The 14,728-nt window shown below is 37.2% G+C and overlaps 4 protein-coding genes, 1 long non-coding RNA gene and 3 pseudogenes across 11 annotated transcripts; 6 read left to right on the top strand and 2 right to left on the bottom strand.

Moving 5' to 3' along the window:
* Positions 1-100: 100 nt before the first annotated feature.
* AT4G05076 lies at positions 101-580 on the top strand (annotated as a pseudogene). Its single transcript has one exon.
* Positions 581-982: 402 nt separating this feature from the next.
* AT4G05073 lies at positions 983-5,006 on the top strand (annotated as a pseudogene; the record flags this gene model as incomplete). Its single annotated transcript has 1 exon — positions 983-5,006.
* A 3,360-nt stretch (positions 5,007-8,366) lies between these two features.
* AT4G05071 (uncharacterized protein) lies at positions 8,367-8,510 on the top strand (the record flags this gene model as incomplete). Its single annotated transcript, NM_001125465.1, has 1 exon — positions 8,367-8,510. One exon carries the CDS (start codon positions 8,367-8,369, stop codon positions 8,508-8,510), a length of 144 nt encoding a protein of 47 aa, NP_001118937.1.
* A 28-nt stretch (positions 8,511-8,538) lies between these two features.
* AT4G05070 (Wound-responsive family protein) lies at positions 8,539-9,069 on the top strand. The gene has a single exon (NM_116746.5). It carries the CDS (start codon positions 8,615-8,617, stop codon positions 8,876-8,878), a length of 264 nt encoding a protein of 87 aa, NP_567288.1. The 5' UTR covers positions 8,539-8,614; the 3' UTR covers positions 8,879-9,069.
* Positions 9,070-10,122: 1,053 nt separating this feature from the next.
* On the top strand, positions 10,123-12,599 carry AT4G05060 (PapD-like superfamily protein). Its single transcript, NM_116745.3, has 7 exons — positions 10,123-10,997; positions 11,317-11,387; positions 11,475-11,556; positions 11,674-11,792; positions 11,903-11,980; positions 12,115-12,237; positions 12,363-12,599. The coding sequence occupies exons 1-7, from the start codon at positions 10,664-10,666 to the stop codon at positions 12,417-12,419; spliced, it is 864 nt and encodes a 287-aa protein (NP_567287.1). The 5' UTR covers positions 10,123-10,663; the 3' UTR covers positions 12,420-12,599.
* AT4G05065 lies at positions 10,676-10,952 on the bottom strand. The gene has a single exon (NR_141843.1). It is a non-coding gene; the product is annotated as an other RNA (long non-coding RNA).
* On the bottom strand, positions 12,567-13,027 carry AT4G05053 (annotated as a pseudogene). The gene has a single exon.
* Positions 13,028-13,226: 199 nt separating this feature from the next.
* On the top strand, positions 13,227-14,660 carry UBQ11 (ubiquitin 11). 4 transcript variants are annotated; one of them, NM_001203752.2, is made up of 3 exons: positions 13,347-13,518; positions 13,704-14,034; positions 14,263-14,660. In NM_001203752.2, the coding sequence occupies exons 2-3, from the start codon at positions 13,704-13,706 to the stop codon at positions 14,391-14,393; spliced, it is 462 nt and encodes a 153-aa protein (NP_001190681.1). In that variant the 5' UTR covers positions 13,347-13,518; the 3' UTR covers positions 14,394-14,660. The 4 variants fall into 4 exon arrangements, with proteins under 4 accessions (NP_567286.1, NP_001031585.1, NP_001190681.1 ...); NM_116744.4 differs by having other exon boundaries at positions 13,227-13,369; positions 13,704-14,660; NM_001125464.2 differs by having other exon boundaries at positions 13,480-13,518; positions 13,704-14,660.
* The last annotated feature ends 68 nt before the right edge of the window (positions 14,661-14,728 follow it).

Here is a 14,728-nt window from a genome sequence, read left to right as displayed (position 1 = left end):
ACCACATGAACAAAGTCTAAAACATAAAAATTAAGGAGGTAAAACCGCTGTAACTGTCAGTGAAACTGCTTCAAGTCCCTGCGGAAACATTAATACATACCGATACCGCCGAATGGGATTAGGGCATATGGTTATCACACGACCACTCTTAAATTTTAAATACTCATTTTTGACATGGTTAACGACACGAAACCGGTTAACGACGGGGAACAGAATGATCAAATGACAAGTTGGAGTAGACATATCTTGTATTTTCTGTAGTGAGCAGGTAGAAGACCGAGAACACCTATTCTTTACATGTGGATATGCTAACGAGATTTGGTTAGGGCTAAGCAAGAAGGTTATGGGTCATAATTAAATTCTCAACAAGATGGAATGATATTCAAACAGTCCTCATAGACATGTCTTTGGGGATGCATTGCCTATTCTTAACATGGTACAACTTTCAGCTCTATTCAATTTGGAGAGAACGAAACAGTTAGAGTGAAGAAGTATTGATCTATATGCTAAGTATAAGAGACTCTCTAAGTGTTTCAGAAGGTTTCAGGGTCAACTGGTTGACGAGCTAAGGAGATCGTGACACGTGGAGCGATCCAATCCGTTTACTCTCAACGGCATTTTCTTATCCTTTACTCGTCTTATTCTGTTTCCTTTCAGTATTGTTGTTTCTCTGTAGATTTGATTGATTTAGAAATTTGTTGAATAAGAGAAGTGAGAGAGAGAAAACAGAACGATTGTAGAGAGAGAAAGCTCGTTTTGAGCTAAGTGCTTTTAGTGAATTCCGGAGACATCTCCGGTGAGACGTAGGGTTCCTCATCGGAGCCTGAACTCGTAAAATCTTGTGTGTCTCTTTTAAAGGTTCTTTGTGTTCAATCTCACACGAGTGTCCGATCGATTTCGTTAGTGTTCTTGAGGGTTCGAGGATCACAAATTGGTATCAGAGCCCAGGTTCTGAGCTCAAGAATTTCAGATCGATTCAAGGATGTCGAACACGAAACTGAAGATTTCTCAGTTCGACGGATCAGGCGACTTCTCACTATGGAAGATGGGATTAAAAGATGCGCTGGTGGAACAAACTAAGTCATCTTCATTGACAGATGAAGAAGAAGACGATCCAGCAAAGAAAAAAAAGATTCTCGAAGAGGAAAAAGCAAGAATTGATCGAGATGAGAAAGCGATGGATATGATCTTCATAAATGTCGGAGATAAAGTTCTGAGAAACATAGAACATTCAAAGACAGCCGCAGAAGCATGGGCAACTCTTGATAAATTGTATTTGGTAAAGACTCTACCAAACCGTGTTTACCTTCAACTCAAGGTTTACAACTATAGAATGCAAGATTCAAAAACTCTTGAAGAGAACATAGATGAGTTTCTAAAGATGATATCAGATCTAAGTAATCTTTAGATTCAAGTTCCAGAAGAAGTCCAAGCAATCTTGATTCTAAGTGCTTTACCAGAAGGCTATGATATGCTTAAGGAAACCTTGAAATATGGAAGAGAAGGCATAAAACTTGATGACGTTGTGAGTGCTGCAAAATCAAAGGAACTAGAACTAAGAGATGGTTTAGGAGGATCAAGACCGGTTGGTGAAGGTCTCTATGTAAAGGGAAAGTTTCAGGCCAAAGGAAGTGATAACAACAAAGGGAATAACTCAACAGAAGGAAAGAAAGTCTGTTGGATATGTGAAAAGGAAGGTCACTTCAAGAGACAATGTTACAAGTGGCTTGAGAAGAATAAGGGAAATGGTGCAGGGGAAACAACATTGGTAAAGGACGATGCTCAAGACTTGGTCGGGCTAGTAGCATCAGAAGCTAACCTAAGTGAGGATAAGAGAGATCAAGAAGAATGGATAATGGACACTGGGTGCTCTTTCCACATGACACCTAGGAGAGACTATCTTGTAGACTTTGTAGAAGGCAAAGCAGGAAAGGTTAGAATGGCTAATAATTCATTCTCTGAAGTAAAAGGAATTGGAAAGGTTAAGTTCACAAATGAGGATGGAAGACAGATCATCCTTCATGGAGTGAGGTACATCCCAGAGATATCTAGAAATCTGATCTCTATGGGAACTCTTGAGTCAGAGGGATATGAGTTTAGAGGAGGTAACGGTGTCTTAAAGGTAATTCAGGGATCATAAGTGTTCATGAAAGGAGTCAGAAGAGCCTCGTTATACATTTTACAAGCGGAAGCGAGAAAGTCAGATGCAGACTCTCTTACAACAGTCTCAGGTGAATCAGATCAGACTCAGTTATGGCATAGCAGAATGGGACATATAGGACAGCAGGCTATGGAAGTTTTGAGTAAGAAAGGTTGCTTTGGTAATGACAAGATATCAGAGATAAAGTTTTGTGAAGACTCATAATAGGGAAGACTCACAGAGCTAGTTTCGGATCAGCACAACATGTAACTAATGAGAAACTTGACTATGTTCATTCTGATCTATGGGGATCTCCTAACGTACCGCACAGTCTTGGAAAATATCAGTACTTCATATCATTTACAGATGACTGGTCAAGAAAGGTTTGGGTGTACTTTCTCAAGTCTAAAGATGAAGCCTTTGCTTCATTCACTGAATGGAAAAAGATGGTGGAGACTCAAAGTGACAGAAAACTCAAGAAATTAAGAACAGACAACGGGTTAGAATTCTGTAATCAAAAGTTTGATTGTTTCTGCAAGAAGGAAGGGAGAGTAAGACATAGAACATGTACTTACACTCCACAGCAAAACGGAGTTGCAGAAAGATTAAATAGAACAATCATGAACAAGGTTAGAAGTATGCTGAGTGAAAGTGGCTTAGACAAGAAATTTTGGGCTGAAGCAGTTTCAACCTCAGTATACTTGATTAACAAATCACCATCATCTACAATGGAGAATAAAATCCCTGAAGAACTGTGGACCTCAGTGATTTCCAATCTGTCAAGACTAAGAAGATTTGGCTGCATTGTATACGTTCATTCTCAAGAAGGAAAACTGGATCCTAGAGCCAAGAAAGGAGTGTTTGTGGGTTATCCAAGTGGAGTTAAGGGTTTTAGAGTCTGGATGATTGAGGAAGAGAAGTGCACCATAAGTCGAAACGTTGTGTTCAGAGAAGATGTGATGTACAAGGACATCATGAACGCCACAACCTCATGTATAAGTCTTGAACTCCCTTTGACTACTAATAAAGTTCCCATCTTCGAATGTGCAGGTGCCAGTAAAACCAGAGACAGTTCAGATCATGGTGGAGCTACAGAGAGTATTTCTGATGAGACTACAGAAATCATTGACATTGATCAGGTAGACACTACACCAGAAGGAAATCAGAGAACAAGACAGATAGCTCGAGATCGACCTAAAAGACAAGTGATTATCCCATCAAGACTCAAGGATTATGAGATGGATGAGGAAGTATTAGATGAGATTGCAGGCTATGCTTACCTCATAACAGAGGATGGGGGAAATTCTGAACCTGAGTGCTATCAGGAAGCAGTTCAAGACCCTGATAGTGAGAAATGGTTAGAAGCAGCTGATGAGGAGATAGAATCTCTGATAAAGAATAAGACATGGGTTCTTGTAGAGAGAAACAGTCTACAGAAGCCTATTGGATGTAAGTGGATATTCAAAAGGAAAGCTGGAATTGCAGGAGTGGAGAAACCAAGGTTTAAGGCTAGGCTTGTAGCTAAGGGATACTCACAGAAAGAGGGAATAGACTTTCAAGAAATATTTTCACCAGTGGTGAAACATGTCTCTATTCGCCTCCTGCTATCAATCGTTGCTCACCTAGACATGGAGTTACAACAGATGGATGTAAAGACAGCCTTTTTACACGGCTACCTGGATGAGACGATCTATATGGAGCAACCAGAGTGATATACTCATGAAAGATATCCAGACAAAGTTTGCTTACTGAAGAAGTCGCTGTATGGACTGAAGCAGTCTCCTAGACAATGGAACAACAGGTTCAATGAGTTTATGCAGAAGATTGGATATGAAAGAAACAAGTATGATAGCTGTGTTTACTTCAAGATGTTGCAGAGTGGAGAGTACATCTACTTGCTTCTATACGTTGATGATATACTAATAGCATCTAAGGATAAAAAGGAGGTATGTGAGTTAAAGGTTCTTCTAAACTCTGAATTCGAAATGAAAGACTTGGGGGATGCTAAGAAAATCTTAGGTATGGAGATCGTCAGAGATAGACAAGCTGGAACTCTCTCCATTTCTCAAGAGGGCTATCTCCTGAAAGTTCTTGGAGATTTTGGCATGGATCGAGCCAAGACAGTCAACACACCCTGGGGATCCATTTTAAACTGAAACCTGCAACTGATGAAGAGATTCAGAAACAGTCAGAAGTCATGAGAACAATCCCTTATCAAAGTGCAGTTGGGAGCTTGATGTACTCAATGATTGGTACAAGGCCAGACCTAGCTCATTCAGTTGGTGTAGTATGCAGATTCATGAGTAAACCATTGAAGGAACACTGGCAGGCAGTAAAGTGGATATTAAGATACATTGGTGGTACTTTAGACCGAAAGCTGTGCTATAAGAATGAAGGAGAGCTAGTCTTAGAAGGTTATTGTGACTCGGACTATGCTGCAGATAAGGAAACAAGGAGATCCACTTCAGGAGTGGTGTTTACCTTTGGTGGAAACACGATAAGCTGGAAGTCAAGCTTACAGAAAGTAGTAGCTCTATCAAGCACTGAAGCTGAGTATATGGCTCTAACTGATGCAGCAAATGAAGCAGTTTGGCTGAAAGGTCTTGTAAGTGAGTTAGGTTTTGCACAAGGATCAGTAAACATCCATTGTGACTCACAGAGTGCTATTGCCTTGACTAAGAACGCAGTCTACCACGAAAGGACCAAACATATTGATGTTAAATATCACTTCATCAGAGAATTGGTGAACGATGGTGTGGTGCAGATATTGAAGATTGACACTGAAGACAATCCAGCAGATATATTCACCAAAGTGCTACCAGTGAGCAAGTTTCAAGACGCTCTTGACTTGCTCAGAGTATCTCAAAGTTAAGGTGGAGCTTTGCTCCGGGTTTTAAGCTGAGTGGGTTTACTCAGGGAGAAGAAGCTGAGTGGGTTTACTCAGGGAGAAGAAGCTGAGTGGGTTTACTCAGGAAAAAGAAGCTGAACAAGTTAGTTCAGGTACCGGAGAGGAATTCAAAAGCTAAAGGCAGCAGAGCATAAAGATCAAGGTGGAGATTTGAAGAAGTATTGATCTATACGCTAAGTATCAGAGACTCTCTAAGTGTTTCAGAAGGTTTCAGGGTCAACTGGTTGACGAGCTAAGGAGATCGTGACATGTGGAGCGATCCAATCCGTTTACTCTCAACGGCATTTTCTTATCCTTTACTCGTCTTCTTCTGTTTCCTTTAAGTATTTTGTTTCTTTGTAGATTCAATTGATTCAGAAGTTTGTTGAATCAAGAGAAGTGAGAGAGAGAAAACAGAACGATTGTAGAGAGAGAAAGCTCGTTTTGAGCTAAGTGCTTTTAGTGAATTCCGGAGACATCTCCGGCGAGACGTAGGGTTCCTTATCGGAGCCTGAACTCGTAAAATCATATGTGTCTCTTTTAAAAGTTCTTTGTGTTCAATCTCACACGAGTGTCCGATCGATTTCGTTAGTGTTCTTGAGGGTTCGATGCTCACATAGAAGCATGGAGAAGAACCAACTCCACCAGCGCAATTGCTTCGAAATCTGGACAAACAGGTTCGAAATCACATCTCTTCTATATGGGAACATGGAGATAGAAGATATAATAGATGTATGGAAGCTTGGTTTGCTTGGAGACAAAGAAATCGGCAGAGTAGTTTTGATTTGCATAATATCATAAAAACATTTACTAAAACGTTGCACTCTGTTTGAAAAAAAAAAAATCGAATTGATATTACATTTATTTTTAAAAAACCGCTACGCTACACTTAGCACCCTTTGATGTTTATAGGTCCTAGATATAATCTAATGTTTGAAAATTGTAATGGAAGTTGGTGAAATTGACATTGGTGAATATAAGAACAGATCATTTGCTTGCTTAGCTTATATTGATGATTACTTAGAACCCTTTTTATTGCATTGCATTACATTTACTGTTTTTTAACTATTACTAAGGGTTACACACTAGATTTGTGCTATTTTTTGTTTAAAATTAAATCTATTACTAATAAAATGAATTCATTGAGACTTTTCAATGTGTCAACATAAGCCTAAAAAAACTTTTTCCTCTCAATGTGTTCATATTCGTTTTTTTGTTATTCTATTTTGAAAAGAAAAAAATGTTAATTTTTTTAACATATATATATACACATTTTGGAAGTTATTTTTTCAATTGAGATTATCCTAAACCAAAATCTAAACATTTTCTTTTTTGTGCACCTAACCAAAATCTAAACTAATTTTCTAAATATTTAGAAGATTTGTTCTTTGGCTTTGGCCAACACAGCAAATTTTCATCAAAGCAAAACTAGTCCATTTAAGTGATCTATTTTATCAAATATTTTAGCGTAAATTGTTTTTAAGAAGGTGATATAATTTTTGTTGGCTTATATATAAGTTCTATAGCTTATTAATTTCGTGGTTTTGATTCTTTTGACGAAAAAGCCATATATAATAAATAAAGAAAATATTATTTGTTTGTGGCTATGGTTATGTTGTTTCGCTTCTTTGACTATGTCGGTCTATATTATGCCATAATTCAAATTGCTACGACCACTTGTTATATATGGAATCTTGTCCTCGTTTTTAATCTTGTGGGTTCAAACTAAAAGCAAAACTGAAATTATGTGGCTTAGATGGAAACATCGGTCGGATCCAGAAACGGAAAGGGTTGGGGATTTAGGGACCTACACAATTCCTCCATAATCCGAATCATTTCCTCTCAAGAGTGTTGCGAAGTCGGTATTACATGGAGAGACTCTGCAAATCTCGGCCAAAAACATATTTATTTAGGATGGTGATACATGACTACATTTCTAGCTAGCAATGGAGAGTTTGCAAATAAAGAATGATCTAATTATAAACCGTAAAATATGGGAACCTTTTGGATTAAATCCACAAGAGTAAATACAATAGTTGCAAGCTACTCGAATATGTGACAACTTGCATACTTTACCTAAACTACCATCACCATCACGAGTCACGACCAAACACCATCAAATGGATGATACAAATCTAATTATACGATGGCATTTTCCATCGTGGTGGTCTACATATAAGCTCGGGTTTTATTGTATGAGATGAAAGAGGTTATTATCTGCTTATTATAAGCTTTTGGCTCTGTACGTAGAACACTTATGGTGTAGAGAATCCGATAGATAATCATGGTGATAAATTCTAAACAACCTATAAAATTGATCAACAATATGCATACAACAACAAATATACATAAAAGGAAAACAACTCAGTGGCAGACAAGCTTGGACCCCAAATTCTTTTTTTTATTGGTCTTTTCATTTAATATCCCATTTCTACGTATTCTGGTTTTTTTTTTTTTTTAATATCTGAAAATTTAAGTTCAAAGGCCTTATATCTTCCAAAGACAGAGACCTATACCAGGTTAAATTCATCTTTTTTAGACAAGAGATCTTTTCCAGCATGCTTCGAACCCAACACTTCTAATAAGTCTAGATTAAATACATCTCCTTTGAAAAATAGATCCTTCCCAACATACCTTGAACCCAACACCTCCATATGGGAAATTTACTACTAGACTACCACCACGTTGTTTACAATACAAGAAAATGACATGAAAACGATTGTAGTTTATAACATTGAACCCTAATAGGAACCATGAATCCGAGAGAGAACATGGCAAAAACTCAATTTCTCATTAATGAATCAGAAAGTTTGTTACATCAATGTATAGACAACAAACCAACTAAACCAAAAATAAACCAGAGATTCACTTTAATTAGAATGAATAAACCGGGACTATACCGAACCCTTAATGACTTCTATTATGTACAAATATACTTAGTATAGAAACTATACACAATCTAATAAACCCTAACACTTTCGAGATGATTTAGAATTGAAAAATTAGTATAAAATGCACGTTGAAGAAAAAGCACGATTGACATATTTTTATAAATAGTAAAAAAATCTTGGTCAAATTCGAGTAGACAACCTTATCAAAAAAAGAATTTATAAATTAGACGACAAAGTGAAGCAAAAACAGAAAACGTTATCTAGAAAACGATTAAATGAAACATCACAACCTAATTTCTTCGTCAAAGTAAAAAACATCTTATGATTCATAATTATCCAACGGAAAACGACACAGATATTATAAATAACTTTTCCAAATAAACAAAAATGAATTAAAGTAATAAAATATCCATTCCTCTTCGATCATATCCACAGTTCCCACACCAACATGTCGCGAAAGTTCCTAAAACCGCCACGTGTCAGTCACTTATCCAACAGTAATCCAATTATTCGTCAAGCCTCCGGTTTATTACCGTCTAAACCGGTAGCTCCTCCCAAATCATATGGCTCACTCACTTCTCCGTCTATATAAACAAAACATCTCTTACTCTTCACAAAAGAAAAAACTCTCTTCGGAATCTGAAAAGCCATAAATCAGCAGAAAAAAATCTTAAGGATCGGAAATTTTATAATCGGATGAATAGAGTGATTAGTCAGTTTTCCGGTAAGTTGATGAAGGAGAAGAGTGTTACCGGTGTAAGCGGCGGAGATACGACTTTAAGATCTGCCGTCAAAGAATCGGTCTCGTCTCCACAGAGTGCGTCGTCGTCGTCGTCGGTGAGGAGGCTTAAAGGAGATCTGGAATCGAGTCGATTTGGTGCGGCGGCGAGTGAGAGGCTGAGGCAAGCGGAGGAATCTTTGAGGACGGTGATGTTTCTGAGCTGTTGGGGATCTTGTTAGATCTGGTTGAGAAAATAATAGATGAGAAAACGAAACCAAAACGTTTCTGTTTGTGTTTTTGAGTTTTGGATTTTTGTTTTCTCTGTGAATAGTTTTTTTTTTTTTTCGTTTTCTTTGTACTTTGTGTTTTATGTAAATCATGTATAAAATGAAAAGTAAATCAATGAAGATAATGGTTTGTCTTCACCAAATCATGTATTTACATGTGGATTTGAACTATAGATTATACAAAAAAATTAGTTTGATAAAGACGATGACTCAAAATGTAATAAGTATGTTATTTTGGATTTTAATAAGTCGATTTTTAGATAATGTATAATTGGTAAATCGTTAAATAAATCGATATATAAAAGTTGTATTCTAAACTCAGCAAATTGTCATACCATGCCTAAATAAAAATGCTGAAATAGGTAGATTTGGTCCATTTTGGTTGATACTAGAATTGTTTGAAGTCTACATTTACGATTATAATAATGGATAACAAGATATTTTGTAAGATGTGAGATGGTCATATAGTTTGGAGTTGTCAAGCTATAACGTTAAAATGGTACAATTATTTATCAAGCTAAGCGAAGATTTACAGCGGATTTTTGACGCATTTTTAATCGTTTTTGATAGGTCTGGGCAAAATATCTAAATCTGAAGAACCGAATCAAATTCGATAAAAATTTTTGATCCAAACTTGAATTCAAAACTTTAAAATATCCGAACGGATCACAAATTTCAAAACTCAAAAATCCGAATTCGAAACCGATCCGAATATGAACCCGATCAAGTATCCGAACATATCCAAAATATATACATAAAAATAATTTAATAATATTTACACAACTTAAGTTCCTAAAATATTTGAATTTTAAAATATTTTGTATATTTTGGATACTTAACCTACTTTTCAATAGATTTGGATAGAAAATACTCAAATTTTGTTAGAAAATTTTATATATTTTTAAGTAATTTAAATATTTTGATACAAAATTTTGATTTTGGATACTCGGGTGAATCCGAAAAACAGATCCGAATCTAACTTAGAGTCTTAGGTGGTGTTATTCAATTATGGTGTTAAAGTCAATTATTTAAGCTTTAGATTTGTTTTCTGATATTGCTTTTAAGAATATGTTTGTATGAATTTCAAAATCTCTGCAATATGTCTTGGATTTTGATTTTAATGATTTACTCATGAAACTCCAAAGAGCTTTCATTTCAAATCAATTAATATACAAAGATTTTAAAAGTCTTTTAGTTTTGAATAACATTGGATTTTAATGAAATATTTCAAATCTTAATTGAATAACACCAAACTTTAGAATCTATTAAGCATGATTTACAAATATGAGTTCCAATAACACTAGATTTTAAAGCTGGATTTAGAATCATTAGTTAAATAACAGTGGATTAGTGTGGATTTCAATTCTATTAAAATCCATTAACGAATAACACCCCCTTACAATATCCGAATGGATCTTAGATTTCTAAATTTGGAATACCCGAACCCAAAAAACTCGACTCGAACCTGATCCGACCCCAATCCGAATACCCAAAAACCCAAGCCTTATTTTTTGAGTGTAACTCAACCGTTTTTATTGCTTTTCAGAACGCAATCACTACAACAACCAAAAAGTAAGCTTTAAGCGAATCCAAACGCTATCGTATTAAACGCTATTACTATCTGCGTTTTAGCTCTTCATCTTCTTCTCCACTTCAGATGACTTTCTCGCTTAATAAAAAAACACTAACCCAATCAAATCCACTTTAATCCTTCCCTCTCTCGCGTCCGATTCTCCGATGGCTTTAACGGAGGACAAATCAGATTCCGATGGTCGACGTTGGGGCAAATTCAAACTTCCATTTCGAAACTCTAATTCCCAAGCTCCTTCAGCCTCCTCGTCCTCTTCCATGGCTACTTCTTCTTCTTCTGTAACATCTTCTCATCTAAATCAAAATTACATTCATCAATCTCGCCATTTTCAATATCACGGTCCTCCTGTCGTCGAAGGATTGGGTCAAAACCATCATCAATCCGCCGCCACGATCCCTTCTATGTCATCTGTCGCGAGATCGCTTCTTCCAACAAAACGCCGATTAAAGCTTGATCCTTCAGCAAAACTTTACTTCCCTTGTGAGTTTCTTCTACTCTTAATCGGATCTCATCGAAGACTTTGACTGATCAATTCTATAAAATTTCGAATTTTTTTTTGGATCATAGTGTTGATATTGACTTAACTGGTTTAGCTTTATCTTTGGGAATCATGAAATTGGATATATATTGAAGGTGATGATGATGTTGACTTGTAATTTGACTTATTGATACGTTACTATAAACTGTATAAAGCCATTGAGCAAATTTAGGAATAAAATGTGGAGTCTTGTCAATTTCAAGATTCACTCTTTATTGATGATCAAAGATTAGTGATTTAGTTTATGAACTTTGTATGTAGATGAGCCTGGGAAGCAAGTCAGGAGTGCCATTAAGATTAAGAATACGAGCAAGTCACATGTAGCGTTTAAGGTTTGTAATGGATTCAAAAACGTTTTGATTATGGTTGTTGTTGTTGTCATTGGTGTTTATCTCTGCTGATTATCTTGGTTTACTCAGTTTCAAACAACAGTACCAAAGAGTTGCTTCATGCGCCCGGCTGGTGCTATTCTTGCTCCCGGGGAAGAAATTATCGCAACTGGTATTTGCTTCTCTTGTATATATGTTTCTTTATACTGTTTGATTAGGGTACTTTTTATCATTGGCCTCGATGATTATGTGGTGACTGTTTGTTTCTATGTCTTGTTGAATTCTTTAGTTTTCAAGTTTGTTGAGCCTCCTGAGAATAATGAAAAGCCAATGGAACAAAAGAGCGGGGTTAAGTTTAAAATCATGAGCTTGAAGATGAAAGTTCCAACAGACTATATGCCTGAGCTGGTATGTGAAACTTGTAGTAACTACTGGTCAGAAAGAAACAGAGAAGATAAGATAAAATAAGACTTTTGTTCTTGGATTCTAAGAAGTGTGGATGCTCTTGTGTTTTGCAGTTTGAGGAGCAAAAAGATCATGTCTCTGAGGAGCAAGTAATGCGTGTGGTATTCTTGGATCCCGAAAACCCTAACTCCGTGAGTCCGTCCGCTTCTTCTTCTTTTTCTGGTTCTTATCGCCATCATTTGTGAACTTGATTGGGATCATTTACTGCTTTAAGCAATCCTAGATATCACTGATTCTTTAAACTTTGTTACCTCTCTCTTTACAGATGATGGAGAAATTGAAGAGTCAATTGGCTGAAGCGGATGCTGCAGATGAAGCACGGAAAAAAGCATCAGAGGGTATTGTTGGTCCAAAGCCAATTGGAGAAGGGCTTGTGATCGATGAATGGGTGAGAGACGAATGCCATTCTTTTCATGCCTTACTCTCGTCTTCTTTTTATGTTTTGTTTTATAAGACAACAAAGAAAGTGTGATACTGATGTTAACTGTGTTTATCTTCTGTACTAATGACCAGAAGCAACGCCGAGAGAGATATCTTGCACAACAACAAGGAGGAGTAGACGCTGCTTGAAACTTAAAGACCACCAAGACCAAAAAGTGTGTGTATGTGTTTTTTTTTTTTAATTTTGTGCCGAGTCAAAATGTGTTGTGTGACGAGATAGAAGATTGTATTTATGATCAATTATCTTAGTAATCCCAAAATTATTTGCAGAGGAGATCATCGTGTTTGGTAAATGAAAAGGATATTTGCAAAAGAGTGATGTCTTGATTTATCTGAATGTCCACCTGAATCCTTGCAAACAGAGGAGATATACTAAGCCTTTGGAAGAGTGTATAGATGAGCTAGAACTCTACACACTTGGTCAATACTAGATTTATCTGCATCAAATGCTTTCCACCAGGGTGGATTCTCTGGGAGAGGTACTTGAAACCTACGTGCAGCAGCATACACGACCCCACAAGCCACAACCTCACTTGTGAACCTTACACAAAGGGTTGTACGCAGACTATCATTAGCCAAATTCCAAGCTTCTTGCCTCAATTCCGGAGGTGTTTCTAGTGTTCAACATGACAAACAAAACCCATCTCTTTCAGTATATGTCTCTCAGTTGTGCTTAATTCAAATTTCAACTCAGAGAACTTCTTGGCATACTTATCCAGATTATCTAATGATCTCATCTAATGGTAATTCAACTTTCAGTATATGTCTCGCAGCAAACTATCTTTACATCAAATTTTTAACAACTCAATGCACAAAATACTTTTCCTCAACCTAAAAATAAGGCAATTAGCCAAAAACAACTTTGCGTGTGAACAACGCGTACACGTCCCTACACATACGTGTCAATTTATAATTGGCTATTGCTTCCACGCCTTAGCTTTCTCGTGACCGACCGAGTCGTCCTCGTCTTTTTTGCTTCTATAAATCAAATACCCAAAGAGCTCTTCTTCTTCACAATTCAGATTCCAATTTTCTCAAACTCTAAAATCAATCTCTCAAATCTCTCAACCGTGATCAAGGTAGATTTCTGAGTTCTTATTGTATTTCTTCGATTTGTTTCGTTCGATCGCAATTTAGGCTCTGTTCTTTGATTTTGATCTCGTTAATCTCTGATCGGAGGCAAATTACATAGTTTCATCGTTAGATCTCTTCTTATTTCTCGATTAGGGTTCGTATTTTTCGCAGATCTGTTTATTTTCTTGTTGTTTCCTTGTATTTGATCCGATTTGTTGAAAGAATTTGTGTGTTCTCGATTATTTACGCTTTGATCTGTGATTTTTATCTAGATTTGGTGTTAGTTTCTTGTTTGTGCGATCGAATTTGTCGATTAATCTCGGTTTTTCTGATTAACAGATGCAGATCTTCGTTAAGACTCTCACCGGAAAGACTATCACCCTCGAGGTGGAAAGCTCTGACACCATCGACAACGTTAAGGCCAAGATCCAGGATAAGGAAGGTATTCCTCCGGATCAGCAGAGGCTTATCTTCGCCGGAAAGCAGTTGGAGGATGGCCGCACGTTGGCGGATTACAATATCCAGAAGGAATCCACCCTCCACTTGGTTCTCAGGCTCCGTGGTGGTATGCAGATTTTCGTTAAAACCCTAACGGGAAAGACGATTACTCTTGAGGTGGAGAGCTCTGACACCATTGACAACGTCAAGGCCAAGATCCAAGATAAGGAGGGTATTCCTCCGGACCAGCAGAGGTTGATCTTCGCCGGAAAGCAACTTGAGGACGGCAGAACTTTGGCGGATTACAACATCCAGAAGGAGTCTACGCTTCATTTGGTCTTGCGTCTGCGTGGAGGTATGCAGATCTTCGTAAAGACTTTGACCGGAAAGACCATCACTCTTGAAGTTGAGAGCTCCGACACCATTGATAACGTGAAGGCTAAGATCCAGGACAAGGAAGGCATTCCTCCGGACCAGCAGCGTCTCATCTTCGCTGGAAAGCAGCTTGAGGATGGACGTACTTTGGCCGACTACAACATCCAGAAGGAGTCTACTCTTCACTTGGTCCTCCGTCTCCGTGGTGGTTTCTAAACCTTGTCTCTCTCTCTTATGGTTACTGAACCAAGTTCATGTATCGTTTCATCTAGTACTTTGGTGGTTTATGTTTTGGGGCCATGTACAGCCTCTGATAAATAATTGATCGACTATGTTTCCGTTTCTTTCATCTCTCTTTTCTTTCAAACAACAAATCGAACTTATTCTCTATTGCAATTATCTCTTTCGATTCACTTTTGTCATCGTTGTCTCTTTATATGATGTGCTTAGTTTGATGAGTGTGAGAAGTACAGAGTCTCTATCTAATGTTCAGTCCTGTCAACATCTAATGGTTTTAACTTCTTGACAGTGTGTGATAAACAATATCACCT

This window comes from Arabidopsis thaliana, chromosome 4 (genome assembly GCF_000001735.4).
Source record: "Arabidopsis thaliana chromosome 4, partial sequence".
Taxonomy (NCBI): domain Eukaryota; kingdom Viridiplantae; phylum Streptophyta; class Magnoliopsida; order Brassicales; family Brassicaceae; genus Arabidopsis; species Arabidopsis thaliana.
Note: the sequence above shows the minus strand (reverse complement) of the source record. Positions and strands in the feature narration are given on the sequence as shown.